At 49.6% G+C, this 16,206-nt stretch overlaps 1 protein-coding gene across 2 annotated transcripts in view; it reads left to right on the plus strand.

Annotated features, from left to right (window-relative positions):
* Positions 1–15,112, plus strand: part of LOC135536602 (BRCA1-associated ATM activator 1-like) — a 48,483-nt gene extending 33,371 nt beyond the window's left edge. The window contains exon 13 of one of the 2 annotated variants that reach the window (XM_064962888.1): positions 13,313–15,112. In XM_064962888.1, coding sequence (XP_064818960.1) covers positions 13,313–14,287 — 975 coding nt within the window. In that variant the 3' untranslated portion in view covers positions 14,288–15,112. The remainder of the gene's footprint in view (positions 1–13,312) is intronic. The other variant, XM_064962889.1, reaches the window with a different exon arrangement.
* The last annotated feature ends 1,094 nt before the right edge of the window (positions 15,113–16,206 follow it).

The raw sequence follows: 16,206 nt of genomic DNA on the forward strand, positions 1-16,206 counted from the left end.
GTGTAAAGCTCTTAGAGACTTACCCAGAAAAACTCACAGCTGCAAAAGGTGATTCGAACATGTATTGACTCGGGAGTGTGAATACTTATGTAAATGAGAGATTTAAAGAGATTCAAAGAATTTGCAAAGAAATCCATAAAAAACATGTTTTCACTTTGTCATTATGGGGTATTGTGATGTCATTATGGGGTATTGTGATGTCATTATGGGGTATTGTGATGTCATTATGGGGTATTGTGATGTCATTATGGGGTATTGTGATGTCATTATGGGGTAAATAATGTTCACTTGACAAAAAGTGTCGTCCTGTTACTGTGTGTGTCCTCTCCAGGAACAGACCCTGGGTCAGTTAACTGTTGTTACTGTGTGTTCTCTCCAGGAGCAGACCCTGGGTCAGTTAACTGTTGTTACTGTGTGTTCTCTCCAGGAGCAGACCCTGGGTCAGTTAACTGTTGTTACTGTGTGTGTTCTCTCCAGGAGCAGACCCTGGGTCAGTTAACTGTTGTTACCGTTATACAGTTAACTGTTGTTACTGTGTGTGTTCTCTCCAGGAGCAGACCCTGGGTCAGTTAACTGTTGTTACCGTTATACAGTTAACTGTTGTTACTGTGTGTGTTCTCTCCAGGAGCAGACCCTGGGTCAGTTAACTGTTGTTACTGTGTGTGTTCTCTCCAGGAGCAGACCCTGGGTCAGTTAACTGTTGTTACTGTGTGTGTTCTCTCCAGGAACAGACCCTGGGTCAGTTAACTGTTGTTACTGTGTGTTCTCTCCAGGAGCAGACCCTGGGTCAGTTAACTGTTGTTACTGTGTGTGTTCTCTCCAGGAACAGACCCTGGGTCAGTTAACTGTTGGTACTGTGTGTTCTCTCCAGGAACAGACCCTGGGTCAGTTAACTGTTGTTACTGTGTGTTCTCTCCAGGAACAGACCCTGGGTCAGTTAACTGTTGTTACTGTGTGTGTTCTCTCCAGGAGCAGACCCTGGGTCAGTTAACTGTTGTTACTGTGTGTGTTCTCTCCAGGAGCAGACCCTGGGTCAGTTAACTGTTGTTACTGTGTGTGTTCTCTCCAGGAGCAGACCCTGGGTCAGTTAACTGTTGTTACTGTGTGTGTTCTCTCCAGGAGCAGACCCTGGGTCAGTTAACTGTTGTTACTGTGTGTGTTCTCTCCAGGAGCAGACCCTGGGTCAGTTAACTGTTGTTACTCTGTGTGTTCTCTCCAGGAGCAGACCCTGGGTCAGTTAACTGTTGTTACTGTGTGTGTTCTCTCCAGGAGCAGACCCTGGGTCAGTTAACTGTTGGTACTGTGTGTGTTCTCTCCAGGAGCAGACCCTGGGTCAGTTAACTGTTGTTACTGTGTGTGTTCTCTCCAGGAGCAGACCCTGGGTCAGTTAACTGTTGTTACTGTGTGTGTCCTCTCCAGGAGCAGACCCTGGGTCAGTTAACTGTTGTTACTGTGTGTTCTCTCCAGGAACAGACCCTGGGTCAGTTAACTGTTGTTACTGTGTGTTCTCTCCAGGAGCAGACCCTGGGTCAGTTAACTGTTGTTACTGTGTGTTCTCTCAAGGAGCAGACCCTGGGTCAGTTAACTATTGTTACTGTGTGTTCTCTCCAGGAGCAGACCCTGGGTCAGTTAACTGTTGTTACTGTGTGTTCTCTCCAGGAGCAGACCCTGGGTCAGTTAACTGTTGGTACTGTGTGTGTTCTCTCAAGGAGCAGACCCTGGGTCAGTTAACTATTGTTACTGTGTGTTCTCTCCAGGAGCAGACCCTGGGTCAGTTAACTGTTGTTACTGTGTGTTCTCTCCAGGAGCAGACCCTGGGTCAGTTAACTGTTGTTCCTGTGTGTTCTCTCCAGGAGCAGACCTGGGTCAACACAGTGCCAACAGTTAACTGACCCAGGGTCTGCTCCTGGAGAGAACACACAGTAACAACAGTTAACTGACCCAGGGTCTGCTCCTGGAAAGTGTTGTAACTGTGTGTGTTCTCTCCAGGAGCAGACCCTGGGTCAGTTAACTGTGTGTTCTCTCCTGGAGAGAACACACACAGTAACAACAGTTAACTGACCCTGGGTCAGTTAACTGTTGTTACTGTGTGTGTTCTCTCCAGGAGCAGACCCTGGGTCAGTTAACTGTTGTTACTGTGTGTTCTCTCCAGGAGCAGACCCTGGGTCAGTTAACTGTTGGCACTGTGTGTTCTCTCCAGGAGCAGACCCTGGGTCAGTTAACTGTTGGTACTGTGTGTTCTCTCCAGGAGCAGACCCTGGGTCAGTTAACTGTTGTTACTGTGTGTGTTCTCTCCAGGAGCAGACCCTGGGTCAGTTAACTGTTGTTACTGTGTGTTCTCTCCAGGAACAGACCCTGGGTCAGTTAACTGTTGTTACTGTGTGTTCTCTCCAGGAGCAGACCCTGGGTCAGTTAACTGTTGGTACTGTGTGTTCTCTCCAGGAGCAGACCCTGGGTCAGTTAACTGTTGTTACTGTGTGTTCTCTCCAGGAGCAGACCCTGGGTCAGTTAACTGTTGTTACCGTTATACAGTTAACTGTTGTTACTGTGTGTGTTCTCTCCAGGAGCAGACCCTGGGTCAGTTAACTGTTGTTACTGTGTGTGTGGTCTCCAGGAGCAGACCCTGGGTCAGTTAACTGTTGTTACTGTGTGTGTTCTCTCCAGGAGCAGACCCTGGGTCAGTAACTGTTGTTACTGTGTTTTCTCTCCAGGAGCAGACCCTGGGTCAGTTAACTGTTGTTACTGTGTGTTCTCTCCAGGAGCAGACCCTGGGTCAGTTAACTGTTGTTACTGTGTGTTCTCTCCAGGAGCAGACCCTGGGTCAGTTAACTGTTGTTACTGTGTGTGTTCTCTCCAGGAGCAGACCCTGGGTCAGTTAACTGTTGTTACTGTGTGTTCTCTCCAGGAGCAGACCCTGGGTCAGTTAACTGTTGTTACTGTGTGTTCTCTCCAGGAGCAGACCCTGGGTCAGTTAACTGTTGTTACTGTGTGTTCTCTCCAGGAGCAGACCCTGGGTCAGTTAACTGTTGTTACTGTGTGTGTTCTCTCCAGGAGCAGACCCTGGGTCAGTTAACTGTTGTTACTGTGTGTTCTCTCCAGGAGCAGACCCTGGGTCAGTTAACTGTTGTTACTGTGTGTTCTCTCCAGGAGCAGACCCTGGGTCAGTTAACTGTTGTTACTGTGTGTGTTCTCTCCAGGAGCAGACCCTGGGTCAGTTAACTGTTGTTACTGTGTGTTCTCTCCACGAGCAGACCCTGGGTCAGTTAACTGTTGTTACTGTGTGTTCTCTCCAGGAGCAGACCCTGGGTCAGTTAACTGTTGTTACTGTGTGTGTTCTCTCCAGGAGCAGACCCTGGGTCAGTTAACTGTTGTTACTGTGTGTGTTCTCTCCAGGAGCAGACCCTGGGTCAGTTAACTGTTGTTACTGTGTGTTCTCTCCACGAGCAGACCCTGGGTCAGTTAACTGTTGTTACTGTGTGTTCTCTCCAGGAACAGACCCTGGGTCAGTTAACTGTTGTTACTGTGTGTGTTCTCTCCAGGAGCAGACCCTGGGTCAGTTAACTGTTGTTACTGTGTGTTCTCTCCAGGAACAGACCCTGGGTCAGTTAACTGTTGTTACTGTGTGTTCTCTCCAGGAGCAGACCCTGGGTCAGTTAACTGTTGTTACTGTGTGTTCTCTCCAGGAGCAGACCCTGGGTCAGTTAACTGTTGGTACTGTGTGTGTTCTCTCCAGGAGCAGACCCTGGGTCAGTTAACTGTTGTTACTGTGTGTTCTCTCCAGGAGCAGACCCTGGGTCAGTTAACTGTTGTTACTGTGTGTTCTCTCCAGGAGCAGACCCTGGGTCAGTTAACTGTTGTTACTGTGTGTGGTCTCCAGGAGCAGACCCTGGGTCAGTTAACTGTTGTTACTGTGTGTGGTCTCTCCAGGAACAGACCCTGGGTCAGTTAACTGTTGTTACTGTGTGTGTTCTCTCCAGGAGCAGACCCTGGGTCAGTTAACTGTTGTTACTGTGTGTTCTCTCCAGGAGCAGACCCTGGGTCAGTTAACTGTTGTTACTGTGTGTGTTCTCTCCAGGAACAGACCCTGGGTCAGTTAACTGTTGTTACTGTGTGTGTTCTCTCCAGGAGCAGACCCTGGGTCAGTTAACTGTTGTTACTGTGTGTGGTCTCTCCAGGAACAGACCCTGGGTCAGTTAACTGTTGTTACTGTGTGTGTTCTCTCCAGGAGCAGACCCTGGGTCAGTTAACTGTTGTTACTGTGTGTGTTCTCTCCAGGAGCAGACCCTGGGTCAGTTAACTGTTGTTACTGTGTGTGGTCTCCAGGAGCAGACCCTGGGTCAGTTAACTGTTGTTACTGTGTGTGGTCTCTCCAGGAACAGACCCTGGGTCAGTTAACTGTTGTTACTGTGTGTGTTCTCTCCAGGAGCAGACCCTGGGTCAGTTAACTGTTGTTACTGTGTGTTCTCTCCAGGAGCAGACCCTGGGTCAGTTAACTGTTGTTACTGTGTGTGTTCTCTCCAGGAACAGACCCTGGGTCAGTTAACTGTTGTTACTGTGTGTGTTCTCTCCAGGAGCAGACCCTGGGTCAGTTAACTGTTGTTACTGTGTGTTCTCTCCAGGAGCAGACCCTGGGTCAGTTAACTGTTGGTACTGTGTGTTCTCTCCAGGAGCAGACCCTGGGTCAGTTAACTGTTGTTACTGTGTGTGGTCTCTCCAGGAACAGACCCTGGGTCAGTTAACTGTTGTTACTGTGTGTGTTCTCTCCAGGAGCAGACCCTGGGTCAGTTAACTGTTGTTACTGTGTGTTCTCTCCAGGAGCAGACCCTGGGTCAGTTAACTGTTGTTACTGTGTGTGTTCTCTCCAGGAACAGACCCTGGGTCAGTTAACTGTTGTTACTGTGTGTGTTCTCTCCAGGAGCAGACCCTGGGTCAGTTAACTGTTGTTACTGTGTGTTCTCTCCAGGAGCAGACCCTGGGTCAGTTAACTGTTGGTACTGTGTGTTCTCTCCAGGAGCAGACCCTGGGTCAGTTAACTGTTGTTACTGTGTGGTCTCCAGGAGCAGACCCTGGGTCAGTTAACTGTTGTTACTGTGTGTTCTCTCCAGGAGCAGACCCTGGGTCAGTTAACTGTTGTTACTGTGTGTTCTCTCCAGGAGCAGACCCTGGGTCAGTTAACTGTTGTTACTGTGTGTTCTCTCCAGGAACAGACCCTGGGTCAGTTAACTGTTGTTACTGTGTGTTCTCTCCAGGAGCAGACCCTGGGTCAGTTAACTGTTGTTACTGTGTGTTCTCTCCAGGAGCAGACCCTGGGTCAGTTAACTGTTGTTACCGTTATACAGTTAACTGTTGTTACTGTGTGTGTTCTCTCCAGGAGCAGACCCTGGGTCAGTTAACTGTTGTTACTGTGTGTGTTCTCTCCAGGAGCAGACCCTGGGTCAGTTAACTGTTGTTACTGTGTGTTCTCTCCAGGAGCAGACCCTGGGTCAGTTAACTGTTGTTACTGTGTGTTCTCTCCAGGAGCAGACCCTGGGTCAGTTAACTGTTGTTACTGTGTGTTCTCTCCAGGAACAGACCCTGGGTCAGTTAACTGTTGTTACTGTGTGTTCTCTCCAGGAGCAGACCCTGGGTCAGTTAACTGTTGTTACTGTGTGTTCTCTCCAGGAACAGACCCTGGGTCAGTTAACTGTTGTTACTGTGTGTTCTCTCCAGGAGCAGACCCTGGGTCAGTTAACTGTTGTTACTGTGTGTTCTCTCCAGGAGCAGACCCTGGGTCAGTTAACTGTTGTTACTGTGTGTGTTCTCTCCAGGAGCAGACCCTGGGTCAGTTAACTGTTGTTACTGTGTGTTCTCTCCAGGAGCAGACCCTGGGTCAGTTAACTGTTGTTACTGTGTGTTCTCTCCAGGAGCAGACCCTGGGTCAGTTAACTGTTGTTACTGTGTGTTCTCTCCAGGAACAGACCCTGGGTCAGTTAACTGTTGTTACTGTGTGTTCTCTCCAGGAGCAGACCCTGGGTCAGTTAACTGTTGTTACTGTGTGTTCTCTCCAGGAGCAGACCCTGGGTCAGTTAACTGTTGTTACTGTGTGTTCTCTCCAGGAGCAGACCCTGGGTCAGTTAACTGTTGTTACTGTGTGTTCTCTCCAGGAGCAGACCCTGGGTCAGTTAACTGTTGTTACTGTGTGTTCTCTCCAGGAGCAGACCCTGGGTCAGTTAACTGTTGTTACTGTGTGTGTTCTCTCCAGGAGCAGACCCTGGGTCAGTTAACTGTTGTTACTGTGTGTTCTCTCCAGGAGCAGACCCTGGGTCAGTTAACTGTTGTTACTGTGTGTTCTCTCCAGGAGCAGACCCTGGGTCAGTTAACTGTTGTTACTGTGTGTGTTCTCTCCAGGAGCAGACCCTGGGTCAGTTAACTGTTGTTACTGTGTGTTCTCTCCAGGAGCAGACCCTGGGTCAGTTAACTGTTGTTACTGTGTGTGTTCTCTCAAGGAGCAGACCCTGGGTCAGTTAACTGTTGTTACTGTGTGTGTTCTCTCCAGGAGCAGACCCTGGGTCAGTTAACTGTTGTTACTGTGTGTTCTCTCCAGGAACAGACCCTGGGTCAGTTAACTGTTGTTACTGTGTGTTCTCTCCAGGAGCAGACCCTGGGTCAGTTAACTGTTGTTACTGTGTGTTCTCTCCAGGAGCAGACCCTGGGTCAGTTAACTGTTGGTACTGTGTGTGTTCTCTCCAGGAGCAGACCCTGGGTCAGTTAACTGTTGTTACTGTGTGTTCTCTCCAGGAGCAGACCCTGGGTCAGTTAACTGTTGTTACTGTGTGTTCTCTCCAGGAGCAGACCCTGGGTCAGTTAACTGTTGTTACTGTGTGTGGTCTCCAGGAGCAGACCCTGGGTCAGTTAACTGTTGTTACTGTGTGTGGTCTCTCCAGGAACAGACCCTGGGTCAGTTAACTGTTGTTACTGTGTGTGTTCTCTCCAGGAGCAGACCCTGGGTCAGTTAACTGTTGTTACTGTGTGTTCTCTCCAGGAGCAGACCCTGGGTCAGTTAACTGTTGTTACTGTGTGTGTTCTCTCCAGGAACAGACCCTGGGTCAGTTAACTGTTGTTACTGTGTGTGTTCTCTCCAGGAGCAGACCCTGGGTCAGTTAACTGTTGTTACTGTGTGTTCTCTCCAGGAGCAGACCCTGGGTCAGTTAACTGTTGGTACTGTGTGTTCTCTCCAGGAGCAGACCCTGGGTCAGTTAACTGTTGTTACTGTGTGGTCTCTCCAGGAACAGACCCTGGGTCAGTTAACTGTTGTTACTGTGTGTGTTCTCTCCAGGAGCAGACCCTGGGTCAGTTAACTGTTGTTACTGTGTGTTCTCTCCAGGAGCAGACCCTGGGTCAGTTAACTGTTGTTACTGTGTGTGTTCTCTCCAGGAACAGACCCTGGGTCAGTTAACTGTTGTTACTGTGTGTGTTCTCTCCAGGAGCAGACCCTGGGTCAGTTAACTGTTGTTACTGTGTGTTCTCTCCAGGAGCAGACCCTGGGTCAGTTAACTGTTGGTACTGTGTGTTCTCTCCAGGAGCAGACCCTGGGTCAGTTAACTGTTGTTACTGTGTGGTCTCCAGGAGCAGACCCTGGGTCAGTTAACTGTTGTTACTGTGTGTTCTCTCCAGGAGCAGACCCTGGGTCAGTTAACTGTTGTTACTGTGTGTTCTCTCCAGGAGCAGACCCTGGGTCAGTTAACTGTTGTTACTGTGTGTTCTCTCCAGGAACAGACCCTGGGTCAGTTAACTGTTGTTACTGTGTGTTCTCTCCAGGAGCAGACCCTGGGTCAGTTAACTGTTGTTACTGTGTGTTCTCTCCAGGAGCAGACCCTGGGTCAGTTAACTGTTGTTACCGTTATACAGTTAACTGTTGTTACTGTGTGTGTTCTCTCCAGGAGCAGACCCTGGGTCAGTTAACTGTTGTTACTGTGTGTGTTCTCTCCAGGAGCAGACCCTGGGTCAGTTAACTGTTGTTACTGTGTGTTCTCTCCAGGAGCAGACCCTGTTGTTACTGTGTGTTCTCTCCAGGAGCAGACCCTGGGTCAGTTAACTGTTGTTACTGTGTGTTCTCTCCAGGAGCAGACCCTGGGTCAGTTAACTGTTGTTACTGTGTGTTCTCTCCAGGAACAGACCCTGGGTCAGTTAACTGTTGTTACTGTGTGTTCTCTCCAGGAGCAGACCCTGGGTCAGTTAACTGTTGTTACTGTGTGTTCTCTCCAGGAACAGACCCTGGGTCAGTTAACTGTTGTTACTGTGTGTTCTCTCCAGGAGCAGACCCTGGGTCAGTTAACTGTTGTTACTGTGTGTTCTCTCCAGGAGCAGACCCTGGGTCAGTTAACTGTTGTTACTGTGTGTTCTCTCCAGGAGCAGACCCTGGGTCAGTTAACTGTTGTTACTGTGTGTTCTCTCCAGGAGCAGACCCTGGGTCAGTTAACTGTTGTTACTGTGTGTTCTCTCCAGGAGCAGACCCTGGGTCAGTTAACTGTTGTTACTGTGTGTTCTCTCCAGGAACAGACCCTGGGTCAGTTAACTGTTGTTACTGTGTGTTCTCTCCAGGAGCAGACCCTGGGTCAGTTAACTGTTGTTACTGTGTGTTCTCTCCAGGAGCAGACCCTGGGTCAGTTAACTGTTGTTACTGTGTGTTCTCTCCAGGAGCAGACCCTGGGTCAGTTAACTGTTGTTACTGTGTGTTCTCTCCAGGAGCAGACCCTGGGTCAGTTAACTGTTGTTACTGTGTGTTCTCTCCAGGAGCAGACCCTGGGTCAGTTAACTGTTGTTACTGTGTGTTCTCTCCAGGAGCAGACCCTGGGTCAGTTAACTGTTGTTACTGTGTGTGGTCTCCAGGAGCAGACCCTGGGTCAGTTAACTGTTGTTACTGTGTGTGGTCTCCAGGAGCAGACCCTGGGTCAGTTAACTGTTGTTACTGTGTGTTCTCTCCAGGAGCAGACCCTGGGTCAGTTAACTGTTGTTACCGTTATACAGTTAACTGTTGTTACTGTGTGTGGTCTCCAGGAGCAGACCCTGGGTCAGTTAACTGTTGTTACTGTGTGTTCTCTCCAGGAGCAGACCCTGGGTCAGTTAACTGTTGTTACTGTGTGTTCTCTCCAGGAGCAGACCCTGGGTCAGTTAACTGTTGTTACTGTGTGTTCTCTCCAGGAGCAGACCCTGGGTCAGTTAACTGTTGTTACTGTGTGTTCTCTCCAGGAGCAGACCCTGGGTCAGTTAACTGTTGTTACTGTGTGTTCTCTCCAGGAGCAGACCCTGGGTCAGTTAACTGTTGTTACTGTGTGTTCTCTCCAGGAGCAGACCCTGGGTCAGTTAACTGTTGTTACTGTGTGTTCTCTCCAGGAGCAGACCCTGGGTCAGTTAACTGTTGTTACTGTGTGTTCTCTCCAGGAGCAGACCCTGGGTCAGTTAACTGTTGTTACTGTGTGTTCTCTCCAGGAGCAGACCCTGGGTCAGTTAACTGTTGTTACTGTGTGTTCTCTCCAGGAGCAGACCCTGGGTCAGTTAACTGTTGTTACTGTGTGTTCTCTCCAGGAGCAGACCCTGGGTCAGTTAACTGTTGTTACTGTGTGTGTTCTCTCCAGGAGCAGACCCTGGGTCAGTTAACTGTTGTTACTGTGTGTGTTCTCTCCAGGAGCAGACCCTGGGTCAGTTAACTGTTGTTACCTCCAGGAGCAGACCCTGGGTCAGTTAACTGTTGTTACTGTGTGTTCTCTCCAGGAGCAGACCCTGGGTCAGTTAACTGTTGTTACTGTGTGTTCTCTCCAGGAGCAGACCCTGGGTCAGTTAACTGTTGTTACTGTGTGTTCTCTCCAGGAGCAGACCCTGGGTCAGTTAACTGTTGTTACTGTGTGTTCTCTCCAGGAGCAGACCCTGGGTCAGTTAACTGTTGTTACTGTGTGTGTTCTCTCCAGGAGCAGACCCTGGGTCAGTTAACTGTTGTTACTGTGTGTTCTCTCCAGGAACAGACCCTGGGTCAGTTAACTGTTGTTACTGTGTGTTCTCTCCAGGAGCAGACCCTGGGTCAGTTAACTGTTGTTACCGTTATACAGTTAACTGTTGTTACTGTGTGTGTTCTCTCCAGGAGCAGACCCTGGGTCAGTTAACTGTTGTTACTGTGTGTGTTCTCTCCAGGAGCAGACCCTGGGTCAGTTAACTGTTGTTACTGTGTGTGTTCTCTCCAGGAGCAGACCCTGGGTCAGTTAACTGTTGTTACTGTGTGTTCTCTCCAGGAGCAGACCCTGGGTCAGTTAACTGTTGTTACCGTTATACAGTTAACTGTTGTTACTGTGTGTGTTCTCTCCAGGAGCAGACCCTGGGTCAGTTAACTGTTGTTACTGTGTGTGTTCTCTCCAGGAGCAGACCCTGGGTCAGTTAACTGTTGTTACTGTGTGTTCTCTCCAGGAACAGACCCTGGGTCAGTTAACTGTTGTTACTGTGTGTTCTCTCCAGGAGCAGACCCTGGGTCAGTTAACTGTTGTTACTGTGTGTTCTCTCCAGGAGCAGACCCTGGGTCAGTTAACTGTTGTTACTGTGTGTTCTCTCCAGGAGCAGACCCTGGGTCAGTTAACTGTTGTTACTGTGTGTTCTCTCCAGGAGCAGACCCTGGGTCAGTTAACTGTTGTTACTGTGTGTTCTCTCCAGGAGCAGACCCTGGGTCAGTTAACTGTTGTTACTGTGTGTTCTCTCCAGGAGCAGACCCTGGGTCAGTTAACTGTTGTTACTGTGTGTTCTCTCCAGGAGCAGACCCTGGGTCAGTTAACTGTTGTTACTGTGTGTTCTCTCCAGGAGCAGACCCTGGGTCAGTTAACTGTTGTTACTGTGTGTGTTCTCTCCAGGAGCAGACCCTGGGTCAGTTAACTGTTGTTACTGTGTGTTCTCTCCAGGAGCAGACCCTGGGTCAGTTAACTGTTGTTACTGTGTGTTCTCTCCAGGAGCAGACCCTGGGTCAGTTAACTGTTGTTACTGTGTGTGTTCTCTCCAGGAGCAGACCCTGGGTCAGTTAACTGTTGTTACTGTGTGTTCTCTCCAGGAGCAGACCCTGGGTCAGTTAACTGTTGTTACTGTGTGTGTTCTCTCCAGGAGCAGACCCTGGGTCAGTTAACTGTTGTTACTGTGTGTTCTCTCCAGGAGCAGACCCTGGGTCAGTTAACTGTTGTTACTGTGTGTTCTCTCCAGGAACAGACCCTGGGTCAGTTAACTGTTGTTACTGTGTGTTCTCTCCAGGAGCAGACCCTGGGTCAGTTAACTGTTGTTACTGTGTGTTCTCTCCAGGAGCAGACCCTGGGTCAGTTAACTGTTGTTACTGTGTGTTCTCTCCAGGAACAGACCCTGGGTCAGTTAACTGTTGTTACTGTGTGTGTTCTCTCCAGGAGCAGACCCTGGGTCAGTTAACTGTTGTTACTGTGTGTGTTCTCTCCAGGAGCAGACCCTGGGTCAGTTAACTGTTGTTACTGTGTGTGTTCTCTCCAGGAGCAGACCCTGGGTCAGTTAACTGTTGTTACTGTGTGTGTTCTCTCCAGGAGCAGACCCTGGGTCAGTTAACTGTTGTTACTGTGTGTTCTCTCCAGGAGCAGACCCTGGGTCAGTTAACTGTTGTTACTGTGTGTGTTCTCTCCAGGAACAGACCCTGGGTCAGTTAACTGTTGTTACTGTGTGTTCTCTCCAGGAGCAGACCCTGGGTCAGTTAACTGTTGGTACTGTGTGTTCTCTCCAGGAGCAGACCCTGGGTCAGTTAACTGTTGTTACTGTGTGTGTTCTCTCCAGGAGCAGACCCTGGGTCAGTTAACTGTTGTTACTGTGTGTTCTCTCCAGGAGCAGACCCTGGGTCAGTTAACTGTTGTTACTGTGTGTGTTCTCTCCAGGAGCAGACCCTGGGTCAGTTAACTGTTGTTACTGTGTGTTCTCTCCAGGAGCAGACCCTGGGTCAGTTAACTGTTGTTACTGTGTGTTCTCTCCAGGAGCAGACCCTGGGTCAGTTAACTGTTGTTACTGTGTGTGTTCTCTCCAGGAGCAGACCCTGGGTCAGTTAACTGTTGTTACTGTGTGTTCTCTCCAGGAGCAGACCCTGGGTCAGTTAACTGTTGTTACTGTGTGTGTTCTCTCCAGGAGCAGACCCTGGGTCAGTTAACTGTTGTTACTGTGTGTTCTCTCCAGGAGCAGACCCTGGGTCAGTTAACTGTTGTTACTGTGTGTTCTCTCCAGGAGCAGACCCTGGGTCAGTTAACTGTTGTTACTGTGTGTTCTCTCCAGGAACAGACCCTGGGTCAGTTAACTGTTGTTACTGTGTATGTTCTCTCCAGGAGCAGACCCTGGGTCAGTTAACTGTTGTTACTGTGTGTTCTCTCCAGGAACAGACCCTGGGTCAGTTAACTGTTGTTACTGTGCGTTCTCTCCAGGAGCAGACCCTGGGTCAGTTAACTGTTGTTACTGTGTGTTCTCTCCAGGAGCAGACCCTGGGTCAGTTAACTGTTGTTACTGTGTGCGTTCTCTCCAGGAGCAGACCCTGGGTCAGTTAACTGTTGTTACTGTGTGTTCTCTCCAGGAGCAGACCCTGGGTCAGTTAACTGTTGTTACTGTGTGTTCTCTCCAGGAGCAGACCCTGGGTCAGTTAACTGTTGTTACTGTGTGTGTTCTCTCCAGGAGCAGACCCTGGGTCAGTTAACTGTTGTTACTGTGTGTGTTCTCTCCAGGAACAGACCCTGGGTCAGTTAACTGTTGTTACTGTGTGTTCTCTCCAGGAGCAGACCCTGGGTCAGTTAACTGTTGTTACTGTGTGTGTTCTCTCCAGGAACAGACCCTGGGTCAGTTAACTGTTGTTACTGTGTGTTCTCTCCAGGAGCAGACCCTGGGTCAGTTAACTGTTGTTACTGTGTGTTCTCTCCAGGAACAGACCCTGGGTCAGTTAACTGTTGTTACTGTGTGTGTTCTCTCCAGGAGCAGACCCTGGGTCAGTTAACTGTTGTTACTGTGTGTGTTCTCTCCAGGAGCAGACCCTGGGTCAGTTAACTGTTGTTACTGTGTGTGTTCTCTCCAGGAGCAGACCCTGGGTCAGTTAACTGTTGTTACTGTGTGTGTTCTCTCCAGGAGCAGACCCTGGGTCAGTTAACTGTTGTTACTGTGTGTTCTCTCCAGGAGCAGACCCTGGGTCAGTTAACTGTTGTTACTGTGTGTGTTCTCTCCAGGAACAGACCCTGGGTCAGTTAACTGTTGTTACTGTGTGTTCTCTCCAGGAGCAGACCCTGGGTCAGTTAACTGTTGGTACTGTGTGTGTTCTCTCCAGGAGCAGACCCTGGGTCAGTTACTAGACATCCTGTCTCAGGATTCAGAGGGCTTCCCCAGACGTGCTGTGGTCCAGTTCTTCATCAGCTGGCTAAAGACACACCCCTCATCTTCCCCCTCCTCCTCCTCCTCCTCGCTGTGTTCTGTCCTATCGCTGGGCAGCACTGATCTGGACTGGGAGGTTAAAGTTCACACCCTGGAGCTGGTTGAGCTCCTGATGGAGGAAACACTTCCAGGTCACCAGGAGTCAGAGCTGGGGTCAGCTCCTCCCCCTTACGGTGGCTCTGGAGGGACAAACCTACTAACACACACTGACCTCACACACCCCTACGCTGTGACGCCAAGCCAGCCCTCACCCCTTCTAACACACACCCCAACTAACACGCACACACCCCCCACACAGACACACCCAACTACATCTGTAGTGTGTGGTCTGTCTCGGTTGGTGGAGCTCGGTGTTGTAACAGCGTTACTCAACGGCCTGTTTGATTGCGACAGACCTGTAGCTTTAAAAGCCTGTAGTCTGTTGCTACGACTACGAGACGCGGTGTGTCCGTCCCGGTCGCTCGGGAAAGGTGATATGACAACTGACGACACAACAGTTGCCAAGGTGACTTTTGATCTGAGGGGTCAGGTTTGGGAGCGGGAGGTCACGAGGAAGTTACAGGACAAGAGAGGATCTGATTGGGTTAAAGAGTCCAGGGAAGTAGGTTGTGATAGGCCGAACAAGAACAGAGATTCTGACAGGACAGACGGGGCTGGTTCCGAAGCCTGCGATAGGTCGACAGGGAAGAGTGTGTGTGAGGGTAGCGCGAGGGTGTGTGAGGTGCTGTGGTCGTTGGGTCTAGAGGAGAGGCAGTGTGTGTTATCACAGAGTAGTGACCATGTCCAGAACTCACCCCTCTCTCTGCTAGAGGACATCCTGAACACTACTGACACCTCACACACTGACGAGGTTATAGTAGACTGTTATTGACCGACACGACCTGAACGCTACCGACAGCTCACACACTGACGAGGTTATAGTAGACTGTTATTGACCGACACACGACCTGAACACTACCGACACCTCACACACTGACGAGGTTATAGACTGTTATTGACCGACACGACCTGAACGCTACTGACACCTCACACACTGACGAGGTTATAGTAGACTGTTATTGACCGACACGACCTGAACACTACCGACACCTCACACACTGACGAGGTTATAGTAGACTGTTATTGACCGACACGACCTGAACACTACCGACACCTCACACACTGACGAGGTTATAGACTGTTACTGACCGACACGACCTGAACGCTACTGACACCTCACACACTGACGAGGTTATAGTAGACTGTTATTGACCGACACGACCTGAACGCTACCGACACCTCACACACTGACGAGGTTATAGTAGACTGTTATTGACCGACACACGACCTGAACGCTACTGACACCTCACACACTGACGAGGTTATAGTAGACTGTTACTGACCGACACACGACCTGAACACTACCGACACCTCACACACTGACGAGGTTATAGTAGACTGTTACTGACCAACACGACCTGAACACTACCGACAGCTCACACACTGACGAGGTTATAGTAGACTGTTATTGACCGACACGACCTGAACACTACCGACACCTCACACACTGACGAGGTTATAGTAGACTGTTATTGACCGACACGACCTGAACACTACCGACACCTCACACACTGACGAGGTTATAGTAGACTGTTATTGACCGACACGACCTGAACACTACCGACACCTCACACACTGACGAGGTTATAGTAGACTGTTATTGACCGACCACGACCTGAACGCTACCGACACCTCACACACTGACGAGGTTATAGTAGACTGTTATTGACCGACACGACCTGAACGCTACCGACACCTCACACACTGACGAGGTTATAGTAGACTGTTATTGACCGACATGACCTGAACACTACCGACACCTCACACACTGACGAGGTTATAGTAGACTGTTACTGACCGACACGACCTGAACGCTACCGACACCTCACACACTGACGAGGTTATAGTAGACTGTTACTGACCGACACACGACCTGAACACTACCGACACCTCACACACTGACGAGGTTATAGTAGACTGTTACTGACCGACACGACCTGAACACTACCGACACCTCACACACTGACGAGGTTATAGTAGACTGTTATTGACCGACACGACCTGAACACTACCGACACCTCACACACTGACGAGGTTATAGTAGACTGTTATTGACCGACACGACCTGAACGCTACCGACACCTCACACACTGACGAGGTTATAGTAGACTGTTATTGACCGACACGACCTGAACACTACCGACACCTCACACACTGACGAGGTTATAGTAGACTGTTATTGACCGACACGACCTGAACACTACCGACACCTCACACACTGACGAGGTTATAGTAGACTGTTATTGACCGACACGACCTGAACACTACCGACACCTCACACACTGACGAGGTTATAGTAGACTGTTATTGACCGACACGACCTGAACACTACCGACACCTCACACACTGACGAGGTTATAGTAGACTGTTATTGACCGACCACGACCTGAACGCTACCGACACCTCACACACTGACGAGGTTATAGTAGACTGTTATTGACCGACACGACCTGAACGCTACCGACACCTCACACACTGACGAGGTTATAGTAGACTGTTATTGACCGACACGACCTGAACACTACCGACACCTCACACACTGACGAGGTTATAGTAGACTGTTATTGACCGACACACGACCTGAACACTACCGACACCTCACACACTGACGAGGTTATAGTAGACTGTTATTGACCGACACGACCTGAACAATACCGACACCTCACACACTGACGAGGTTATAGTAGACTG

The sequence above is a fragment of the Oncorhynchus masou genome, unplaced genomic scaffold (assembly GCF_036934945.1).
Source record: "Oncorhynchus masou masou isolate Uvic2021 unplaced genomic scaffold, UVic_Omas_1.1 unplaced_scaffold_643, whole genome shotgun sequence".
In the NCBI taxonomy this organism is placed as follows: domain Eukaryota; kingdom Metazoa; phylum Chordata; class Actinopteri; order Salmoniformes; family Salmonidae; genus Oncorhynchus; species Oncorhynchus masou.